This window comes from Sinohyriopsis cumingii, chromosome 12 (assembly GCF_028554795.1).
Source record: "Sinohyriopsis cumingii isolate HCF-2022 chromosome 12, ASM2855479v2, whole genome shotgun sequence".
Taxonomy (NCBI): domain Eukaryota; kingdom Metazoa; phylum Mollusca; class Bivalvia; order Unionida; family Unionidae; genus Sinohyriopsis; species Sinohyriopsis cumingii.
The window spans coordinates 2678546-2691101 of record NC_142972.1 but is presented as its reverse complement, the minus strand read 5'-3'; the positions used below and the strand labels follow the sequence as shown (position 1 = coordinate 2691101).

The following is a 12556-nucleotide window of genomic DNA, read 5'->3' as shown; positions in this document are numbered from 1 at the left end:
GAACCCACATTATTTTTAAGAAAGGAGCTGAATCTGGCTACTATTACTACTGACTTTATTTAAAGAAGCTCATTCTAGTCAACTGACAAAGTCTGATCAGAACCCATTCAGTCATTATTACAACTGACAGTCTAATTAGAACCCATTCAGTCATTATTACAACTGACAAAGTCTGATTAGAACCCATTCAGTCATTTTTACAACTGATCATGGATATATTAACATCTATACAAATATAAACATGAATGTTTTATAATAGTTATAAATATTTATTGCCATAAATAAAGAATAAAATATATGCACAGCCATTGTGGATATTTTTCCTTCGTAAATCCAGTTGAATTTCAACCCTGAAAACTGATATTCTTGTACAGGCTTGTAATGAGAGACCACCTTCTGTGTGACTGCTTTCTTACTGGTAGAAAGGGGTGGTCTCTCAAGACAGATTTGAATGTATTGAAAATGAAGATTATATACTTTACAGTAGCTTTTACATTTGAAATAATTTTGTCTGAGGAAACAAATATCACTAATCTGATGATAATAGAATGTTTGAAAAATAAATGATATAGCTAGAACACAAATATCCATCAACTTTTTCAGTCCCTTCAAACTTTTACATCATGGATTGAGTGTTACACTCAGTTCTGATTGACTTTTATCTTTCCTAGTATGTTTTTAACATTTAGTAGGTTCTAGCTTTCTACTTCATTTTAAATACCATTTTTTTTAAAAATTGTATTATTTTGTTGTATTCCATGCTTTGATTTGTTTGGAAGTGTTTATTTTTCTAATTATTTTGTGCAGTCCTTGATCTTTACTTTTTCAGAACATTTCTTTTACTCCATTACCTCACGTCATTGCTTTTACTTCTGCTGCATTTGAATAGAGGCGTGTTTTGATGATTCAATCGAATTTGAATACAAGCACATTTGGAAACCTGTACACCATCTTCATAGAAGCAAATTTTTATGCCTACAGTAAATATTTGCCATTTTGAACAGGTTGGAGAATACCTCCAGTTGGAAACTAGTACCTTTCAGGAAAATGTCTAAGAAATCAAACCACATGGTTGCTATTTAAGATAAAATTTTAATCTCTTATTTTAAAACAAAAATAACTGGGTTAGATTCTCCCTTACAAAAATGGAGGCCTTTGTCTTCATTCAGTACTTTATAGAGTTTGGATGATTAGAATTATCATTATCAGGGCTTCAAGAAGTCACATATAGGCTCTAATATTGATGTTGGTAGATTTTAATGATTTAGTGACACACATGTCTGGTATATTCAGGGATTATTTTGGATCACACAACTTCAGTGAATAAATTCTTTGGATTTTAAAGCATATACAAATTCTTTGGTGAAAAATAATCCAATCTATAGATAACAAATATTTACTGAAAGGACAAAATAGCTAAGATTTAGGTTAAACTTAACATATTCTAGATGGCGCTAAATATTCCAGACAGGGCTATTTGCATTTAGGTGTATAGCACACTTATTGATTTTTGCACATGTTTATCAACAGCATACACAGGAACACATGCTATGAAGGAAGTGTTTATGAGAACCATAGTCTTTAGAGTGCTGTGGTGCCATGAAACTAATGCATACATAAATTCAACTTTCGTGGATTAGCTCAATTTGATGCATGATGTCTGTCCCATACAATTTCATACTTTCAGTATGATGGATTGTTCGCAAATAAAATAAAAATCTTGTGCCTTGAACATTAGTTCCAGTTTTGAAAAAATTCCACTGAAAAAAATGATGTTCAGATTTATGCAGAACAAATAAAATAATTTTTCACAAGAATTTTTTGTTTCTGAATTTTTAGATGGTTTAACTGTATCTCTCTTTTTAGGTCCATGGAGGCATCACAAATGCAGACATCATTAAAAAGGTTCAGGATGCTGAGGAACTTGCTCAGGAAAATGCTAGGAATTATGGTCCTCATATGTACACTGTGCTGTTCTTTGATGAAGCCAACACAACGGAGTCAATTGGACTTATCAAAGAAATTCTCTGTGACAAGTCCATGGAAGGAAGGCCACTTTCAAACTGTCCAAATCTGAAGATGGTTGCTGCTTGTAATCCCTACAGAAAGTAAGATGTGGTGTTAAAAAAGATTGTGATCTTTATCAGGCCTGGAGATCATAAAACTTGCATGCAAGATTTTAATCTTGAGATTTTACATTAACAAATGAGAAAGTACTTTTCAAGGTTACCATATACTGCATATGTTGGAACACTGTGTTTCTTGAGACACCATCAATTAATTTTTAAAGTAATTTTTTGTGCACTGTATGTTCTGGGTCACATCTTTTTTTTTTAGTCATAAGTTTTGGGAAACCTTTTAAATCATTTGAAAATTACATGTTGGAAAATTCACTCCAACTGAAATTTTATTTTAAAAAAGATAAAACTGTGTACTTGAGATAAAACTCTGTAATCCACTGCAGAATCATTTCATCAACCCAACTCTTCTCCTGCACACCTACAATCCATTCTTTCATTGTATGAATATTTGTATGGCTTTTTCATGCTGTGAAAAATTATTGTTGGATGCAACACATCTTTTGAAGTGGGAACTGCAAGGACTAAAGTCATATTTTTTAAAATTCTGCACCAGTCATGCTAATTCTCACACTTTTAACCCCCATCTTATCTACAGTCCATCCAGGAATGAGATAAATGTACACTGGAATTTCATCCATGTTAATGATCATATTGTTGGTGAAATCATCTTTTCTTCTGGCCTTCACAAATTCATCAAATTATTTCTTGTTCTCCAAAGATTCTGGGAGATGCTGGGTCACCAATGTCCATGCACAAAGCACTATACTGTGTCACTTTAAAAATTGTTCCATTGTTTCAGTTTATTTTAAAAATTCCCTTGAATCAGTGAAAAGTAACTAAAGTTAACTTCCCTGTGTTGTCTGACTTTATATATTATTTTACAAAAAATATTGGTGGCCGAGTGGTCTAAAGCGCTGTCCATTACGGATCACTGCCATCTCACCTCTATCTGCGTAGGTTCGATCTCAGATTCAGCCAATGTGGGTATGTGAGAAAGCTTGCCAGTTGCTTCTCGAGGTTCGGTGGTTCTTTCTGGTGTTTTCCCGGGTTCTTCCTCCACCATTAATACTGGCCGCCATGTATAGCCTATCATGTGCTGAAAAATGGTGTTAAACCGTACAACAACAACAACAACAACAAAAAATATTGGCACAATTAAAAGAATCTAAAGTCAGTTTCCAAGGTCATCATGCTTTGTAATAAAATAACCTTTGTATTGATATTCTTTATTTTAAAAAATTGGCTTAAAAGTATCCAAAGTCAGCTTCTGAGGTTCGCATACTTTGTAATAAAAATAACCTTTATCTTTGACATCCTGTCGGTAAGTTCTAACAATGAGTTTATTGCTTGGTGCCAGTTGTGTTTATTCACCACCCAGGCTTATATTTGCTTGGCATATGTAGTCATAATTAATACAAATGGGCATTGATGTTTGCAGGTAAATAGTATACACAGCAATAACTTACTTTAATAATACTTTTTTGTAACCCATGCTATTGAAAATATTGTCATTTTCATTTAAGTGAATATATTTTCAAATAATGATTTTTATTTGTGAGATACTGACATACAGTTGACCTGGATATAATACAGTTGTGGTTATTTTACACCTGACACCATGTCATGTGTGAATGGCAGATGACTTCGTGCAATTGGTTGATTATTTCCCTCTCATTTGCAGTTTTGTTGGATCCAGTTTTCTCATGGATAACATATTCAAACCTTTGAGTACAACCAAACATAAGTTGTTTCTCTATGTTTACCTCAATGAACATTGTGTCGTGTGTTATTTGACATAAGTGATACATGCTACAGTGTGCCTAATCTAAATATATGGAGTTCTTGGATATCGTTATGAGTCTATGCTCTTAAATTAAGCAACAGATAAGAGTGAAAAGTAACAAGCTTTGTAAAATTCAACAAATAATTTATTTCCCTAGAATACAAACTAAAAATGAGAAAAAGTATTGTGAATTAAATCCCAAAATAATCCAAGAATTACAGACACAAGTCCTAATAATTGAAAGTCCAGAATAAAATAATTAGAAGTCCAAATTAACTCTGAAGCTGAAGGTGTTGATGTCTCTGTTATAGCTTGTTGAATGCTAATGTGTTAACAGGCTTTTGTTGAATCATAGTAATATAATTCCAGGTTTGAATTCACTATGTTTCCAATGAATATCTCAGTCCAAGAACTTTGTAAGAACACTTTTGTATTTCTAGAGAAAATAATCACTTGAATTCAATAATTTGAAGAATTAGATTCCATCCCAAAATGAAATACTGGGCACAACATATAATACAACTTGAGTCTGCTTGAACTTAAAGCACCAATGAATTTTCCCTTCAGTGACAAGATTATATAGTCCTCTGCCAGACCTCAGGTCACAATTAGCATTTTCTAAAAAATATATATTACCTAATGGAAAATAACTTTCTAGAATGATACTGATGTTTACAAAATAAAAATGTTAGTTGTTATTAGAAACCTATTAATAAAATTAAAATATAGAACTGCATTTTGTCAGGTAGACCAGGTAAATTCCAATAATCTTGTCCTAGACCCATTAAACTTACTTCTATTAATAATGATTCTGATATTAAGCCCATTGACATAGAGAATATTTTAGCTATATAATAGTTGTTTACAGAATAAAATTTTAAAGAAGTAAATTCAGGTCAAGCAGAAATGAACTCAATTTTGGACAAGGTCAAGTCCAAAATACAATGTTACGTTACAAAAACATGTAATGAAATAAAAATATACATAACAATATTTTTTTTCTGTAATGCTCATGATGAAAAAAAGAGGAATGAATGATAACAATGCAAGGTTAGTTTCTTTCATTTTATTATCAAATAAGCGTTTTGTTTTTCTATTTTATTGCAATGTACAGTGGTGGTGGGGCAGGCACAAATTCAACACAAATTTATTTTGTTTCTTAATTCTTGGGACATATGACCTAAATGATAAAAAGTTTTACCATAATTTCTGGAACAGAAAAAAATTATTTATTTTATCATGTCCCAGTAGATATGGTAAATATGGTAATTTGCAGTGAGTTTTATAATCTCCAAGCTAATTATGAGTTTCTTAACAGTGCAATGTTTCAGGAACAAAAAGTTTTTATTTTCTTGCATTATGATAAACTAATAGTGCAGCTAACAGATTGGCTACATTTAAATTGGACATACAGAATAAAAGCCTTGGTATTTTCTCATTCTCGCTGTTTCTGACATCCTATAGCTAATCTGTGGCTAAGTCAAGACATCATCTTATTTTATTACACTGCTATGAATATGGAAATTCCTATAGCATTAGTTTTTCCCTCCTGTCCCCATATACTGCTATCAATATGGTACGGACATACAGCGTTAGGTTTGTTCATCCATTCCCGATTTCCTGAATTCTTATTAGTGCAACTACTTCTCCTCTTCCTGTTGTCTGCGTTTTAACTTTGCAGATATTATTGACATGAAAGAATCATGCACATAATATTTTCTTGTCATGTTCCAATGTGTTCTTTTTGAGAGTAATGCTTATTTATGGTGTTCAGAATGTGTCATTTAAATTTATGCCTCAATTACCCACACATTTTTGTGTAATAGGAAAATGGAATGTGTTTGAGGAAAGCGGATGATCCTGGTTGATGTTAGATACATGTGAGATAAAGATTTGGATTTTTAGTGTAGCTTTAATAATTTGAGTCGTATCACTATGATGTCTGCAGTGTGACAGTTCATAGTGATGTCTAGCACTGGGGCATAATGCCTCAGACATGTGGCATCATGTCCCACCCAGTCATATTATCCTGACACCAGGTCGACCAGTCCTAACACTGACCTCTTAATGCTGAGCATCAAGTGAGGCAGCTGCAAGTACGAATTTTATAAGTCTCTGGTAAAATTGGCAGATGATTTTAATCATGAAACTTGCATTGATCCAGGGGTCCATGATTTTAATCATGAAACTTGCATTGATCCAGGGGTCCATGATTTTAATCATGAAACTTGCATTGATCCAGGGGTCCATTATTATCCCCTAGGTTATATGTAACACAAAAGCTCCTGAGATGCCCACCCTTTAGTTATATATATACATTTATTGGGTATAAAAAACAAATATCTAACTAATGTTGACCCCAGGGCCCATCCCTATACATCCTTTGTGGGCTCAAGGATGGAGAATAGACCTGGTGTGCCCTTCTGATCTTGTATAACTAACTAATGGAGGCAAGAGCTGCACTTGCTTGATGGTTAGCATGCGAGACTTGTAAATGAAAGGATGTAGGTTTAAATGCCTCTGTTAGATCAGCCTGGGTCAGCTACCATGGTATGTCCTTCTGCATGCCACTTTATTCCAATCACCTTACCTTGGCACTAAATAAGCAACTTCTGTTGCAGTGCAGTAAAACACTGTAAACAAAAGCAAACACCATCTCAACTCAATCAAAAGCATCACCCCTGGGTCATAATGTAGAAGCTTGAGATCCACACTCAACACTATAACCATGTTTACACTTACTGGGAATGAAATGACAAATTTTACATGCTACTGGCATTGAACCAGGTACCATCCTTACCAACCCGTACAAACCTTTCCACATGGATTGGATATGGAATCCATACGTACTTTTACAGAAATATCCATATGGACATCTTTATTCTATAGCTGAACCACTCTTATGGATTTCAGTGTATCCATATGGAAATGTTATGGATTCCATACGTACTCCATTTGGAAAATCCCATGAAATTTACAAATTAGTCCATGAGATCTGTAGGTTGTCCATATGGAATAAAATTAAAATTCCATATGGAATTTGGCAATAATCCATATGGAATTTGTGAATAATCCATATGGAATTTGGTAATAGTCCATATGGAATTTGGGAATAGTCCATATGGAATTTGTAAATAGTTCATATGGAATTTGGTAATAGTCCATCCCATACAGAATTTTCCAGGTGTACTTAAGGCAGATTTCAGACAGGTTTTTTAAGCGCTTTCTGCCTAAACCATAACAAATCTGCCTCAGATTTATGTTAAACTGCCTAATGATTCTTAGACATTATTGGGAATCAGTAATAAATATTCACCATAATTTTTAAATGGATTATTTTGACAAACATTATCAAAGATTTAAGTTTTTCTTGTCCTCATTTTCTTTCTTGCATACATAACCTAATCCATGATGGCATCACTTAAATCTTTTTCATTTCACTGAAAAGTTTGGTGAGATTTCACAAATATTTTGACCAAAACTTTCATTGAAATTGTGGTGAGATCTCACTAAAATTTCACTGAAATATTTGTGAGGTTTCAAATAAAATTTGGCTAAAACTTTTGTGAGATTTCATTAAAGTTTTGATCATTATAAAGTATTTTACTGAAAATTCAGTTGTTTTTCAGACATTTCAGAAGGTTTCAAATTAATAATGGATATGAATTAAACAGGACTTTATTAACCAAGGTGATATTAAGTGTGCATGAAAAAAAAATACAGATGTTGTAATCATATGACATCCAAGGCAAGAGATATGGGTGTTGATAATAATAATAATGATAATAATAATATCGACTTTATTTAGAGAACGTAACTCAATTAGTTACAGAACTAATCTACCTTGAGGACTTCTATCTGTTATCTACAATATATACGGTATGTACAACATGATGTGAAGAATCTGGCTTGACACTAAATAACTAAATGATTTTAAAAATCAAAGTATTAGGCCTGGAACATACGCACAGGCATCTGTGAACACATAAACATATATAAAATATAAAAATATTAATCTGCATTGAAAAATTAAGCTGTGAAAATATTACAAATTTACTGAAAAGCATCCATTTGAGACAGCAAGCTTTCTCACATACCCACATTGGCCAAGCCTCAGAGACTTGAACCCACACAGACAGAGGTGAGATGGCAGTGATCTGCAACTGTGAGTGCTTTAGACCACTCGGCCACTCTGGGCCCCTCCAGTACATGTAGGTCTGAGATCTGTGACATAATGATGATGGAATATATTTTTTAACTTTGAAGGAATGTTATAGACACATGTTATCATGCGAATTAGTAAACATAAGGAAGAACATAACTTAATTGCTTTAAAAAACATACGTAAAACAGGTATAAAAAGGGAGGACATTTTTTATTTGTGTTCACTCTTTTATTACAGACATTCTGACACGCTGATCAGACGATTGGAACAGGCTGGTCTTGGATACCATGTGGATGCTGATAAAACTACAGACAGATTGGGTAACTGTACAGACAAGCTCTGCATAAATAATCCATTATATCAGTCAGAGAACATTAATTAGGCTTTATCTTGAGTTAAAGTGAAGTCTGGTGATAAATGCAAATTTAAAAATATATATATGTTGGGCACTTTGTACCAGTATTCTGTATGTCACTTGAGTTGACCTAGCTGTAAGTGGGTCATGGCATCTGCTGGAACTATGATAAACTCAGGCCTATATTCTTGAACATTTAAAAAACAAAGTTTGCACTGGAATTAAAATATTAAAACTTTGGTGCAGTTCCTGCAGCACATCAACAATATTAGAATAAAGCATTCAGCAAAAGGAATCCTAAGATTTCTGCAATTCTGACTTTGTTCAAAGTTGAATTACAGCTGATTGAATTCTCCAGACATTGAGCCATAGATCAAGTTTTGTGCTGAGGAAAGTTCCAAGTTATGAATTATAAATATTAGGCTCCAGACCATTTTAATATTAACCTTAAATTACAAATATCTTTATTCCTGTTGTGCCATTCATAACAGCTAGTTGCTTTTAGACAGTGACAGGATGTTTTCTAACTCTGATTGTGTGTTTTATTATAGAAGGTCCTTGCTATAATTAGACATTTGGTCATGAATTCAAAGTTAATGTTTAATTAGTATAGTTATTTATTATTAACAGGATGTTTCTCTGCAGGAATTTAAATTAAAAATGTATAAATATTATAGTATTGAAAGTTAAATGCTTACTCCCCAAAACAAAAATGATAAAGAATGTCATTAAAGGCAAGCAATTAGACTTGCTCAGATTTCTATAGCTGTGGTTCTGTTGATCATACTTTACAATTATTATTAGCTTTTGATTACAAAATTTGGGGCCCGTGGTGGACGAGTAGTCTAAAGCACTCTCCGTTATGGATCACTGCCATCTCACCTCTGTCTGCATGGGTTAGAGTCTAGGATTTGGCTAATGTGGGTATGTGAGAAAGCTTGAGCAGCTTCTTGTGGTTCGGTGGTTCTTCCCAGGGTTTTCCCAGGTTCTTCCTCCACCATTAGTACTGGCTGCCATACATAGCCTATCTTGTGCTGAAAAATGGCATTAAACCCCCACAACAACAACAACATGATTGCAAAATTTGCAATGAAAAACTGTTTTATGTATGGAAATAACCTGCTGAAGAAAAAAATAATATCTAAAGTCCAGTTGAAAGCACATAATCTTTAGAGGAGTTTTGTATCAGTGCTGTACAACAAGTAAATAATAATAATAATAATAATAGTTCTGGTGGCCTAGTGGTTAGATAGTCCGACTTGGATGCTAGAGGTTGTGGCTTCGAAGCCAGGCCAAGTCATACCAAAGACTATCAAAATGATACTAACAGTTGCCTTGCTAGGCCCTCAGGAGTAAGAGGTTAGTGTAAGGACTGGTCAGCCTGGTGTCAGGATAATGTGACTGGATGGGAGACCATGTTACATGTCTGCAGCATGATGCCCTAGTGCTAGACATTGCTATAAACTTCCACAGTCATTGTAGCAATATGACTGCAGAATTGTTAAAGCTACATTAAAAATCTAAATCACACACATAATAATAATAATAAGTACATAATAATAATAATAATAATAAGGATACTAACTGACACTGTTCACAAGATCATGAAAAACAACAATAACATTAAGTAGTAACAGAAGAGACAGGTGTAACATGTCTGATGATAAGAAGGCAAAGAAAAGATTCAGAAGAATGAAATTTTTATAAAGAGTGATTTTTTCTTACATTTTTTGGTGAAAAGATACTCATTATTAAACCACAGATATTGTATGGAAATTTATAATATAGATTTATTCAAGCCATTGGCTTCATAAACTGCAGATTGCACAAGCTTGCATACACATGCTGGTAAGAACATTGTCAGAAATTATGCCATGTTTGAGCCTAATAAAGATTCATTCACAAGCATGTTTTGATTATGTAACCTGCTGGCAAGATTGCAGGAAGCTAACAACAAGCATTTTGGTTTGGGAACATACAATAGCTTGTTTTCTGCACTATGATGCAAGGTACACACCTTGGAAATTATATTAACCTTGAGTCACTGTAAAAGAAGTCAGTGTCTTTTACAGATTATTATGTAATACAAATTATGAACTTTATAAATCAGTTTGAATTTTTTATTATTTTGTAGCATGTGCACTGGAAAAACCTTTATGGGGTACTAAGGTAATCTTATTTGTAGAAATTATTTATTAAGCATGCTTTGTTTGTCAGTGGCTTGAGCATCATTGCCTATCAGAGCACATCACAACAATTGTATTTTTAGGAAATTTATGATCTTTTTGATCTGTAATGGTGAAGTTCAGAACTAATTTTGTCTGCATTCACTATGTGCCTTTTCAGGTCGAGTTCCAATGAGGCGCCTTGTGTACAGAGTTCAGCCTTTACCCCAGAGTCTTCTTCCACTAGTATGGGACTTTGGTCAGTTGAACACACAAATTGAAGACCTCTACATCAGACAGATGGTCCTTAGATATGTGAGTTAGTCAGATGTTTTATTACTTGTATCGGCAAGTAATGAATTGTTACTTTCCTTTCCAGTGTTACAGAGATATATTCTTGCAGCTTCCAAAAAAAATATTTGCTAATAATCCTACTTTAAAATCTCTGCTAATGATATTATTGTAGCTAGTGTGGTCAAGACATTATTTCCTGCTTTTGAAAATGCTAATTTTTTATATTTTCAGATTTCTCGGGGGCAGCTGCCCAATATTCCTGGTTCAGTTCCTGTGATAAGTAGAGTTTTAACAGCCTCTCAAGATTTTATGAGGAATCAAAAGGTGAGCATCTTCCCCACTTCTCCAGTTTTCTTTTTTTGAGAATTTGATTAAGCTAGTATGATAATCATGAAGATGAACCAGTGTATGCCTTTACAAAACCCGTATACTGCTCCGGTGGCCTAGTGGTTAGAGCATCTGCCTCGGATGTGGGAGGTCGTGGGTTCGATCCCCGGTCGAGTCATACCAAAGACTTACAAAAATGGTCTTAACGGCTGCCTCACTTGGTGCTCAGCATTAAGAGGTTAATGTTAGGACTGGTTGGCCTGGTGTCAGGATAATGTGACTGGGTGGGACATCATGCTACATGTCTGCGGCATGATGCCCCAGTGCTAGACATCACTATAAACTGTCACACTGCAGACATCTTAGCGATATGACTGAAAAATTGTTAAAGCTACATTAAGAATCCAAATCACACACACACACGTAACATCAGTAAAATGGAGGGAAAAAAACATCTTAAAGGTGATACAGAAAATAACTGTGTACACAAACAGTTTATTACATTGAGTACTTACTACTATTTCTTGAGATTGTAGGTTAAATAAATAATTGTGCAACATATAAAATGATCATATGTACATATATATATATATATATATATATATATATATATATATATATATATATATATATATATATATATATATAATAATTATAATAACAGTATAGAGGATAGCAAACTCTAAAATGTTAAAGTAGCCACATTAAACATATTAAATTAATATGTTTAACACATTTCAGAATATGTCTAAATATTTTGAGCTCTTATTGAATTGGTGTTAAATATTTTTAGTACTGCACATGTTGAACATATTTGTTAGTCATAACAATGTCATATTTCTTCTTTGAATACTCCCCACTCATATTGAATACTCCCCACTCATATTGAATACTCCCCACTCATTAATGTTAATAAGATGCTCTGCTATCTCTATAATGCAACAGTTATTAAAATACCAAAACATTTGTCATTCCCAGCTATATTCGATATAGATAAAGGAAGAGACTCTTACCAACCCTTGCCCTTACCTCCCCTTTGCTTTCACTGATATGAGATACATGTATCCAATATATATCTCTTGGACTATAGGTCAATTTTCTAGATTTGACACCATCCATCTATATTCTTGTATAGTATTGATTGTCGAGGTATATATTATATATTGTTGTCATTATTTCTTATGACGTTTTTAATTTATGTGAATTTATTATAGTAATGGACTTTGTTTATTTTCTGACCACTACATTTAATATGGTATTTTTAGTATATAGTGTTGTTTTTTATGCACACTACAGATATGTCCTCTCTTATTTAGTATTTACTGTTTATTTGTGCACAGAAATTACTTAATTTGTTCTTTCCTGACATTTCAATGAAATTTACAA

General features: G+C 33.3%; 1 protein-coding gene across 1 annotated transcript in view; it reads left to right on the top strand.

Annotated features, from left to right (window-relative positions):
- The window catches only part of LOC149785920 (E3 ubiquitin-protein ligase rnf213-alpha-like), a 427433-nt gene that overhangs the window by 173616 nt on the left and 241261 nt on the right, over positions 1–12556 (top strand). Inside the window, exons 35-38 of the mRNA XM_089978087.1 lie at positions 1867–2108; positions 8267–8349; positions 10731–10864; positions 11075–11167. Of these exons, the coding sequence (XP_089834213.1) occupies positions 1867–2108; positions 8267–8349; positions 10731–10864; positions 11075–11167 (552 nt within the window). The remainder of the gene's footprint in view (positions 1–1866; positions 2109–8266; positions 8350–10730; positions 10865–11074; positions 11168–12556) is intronic.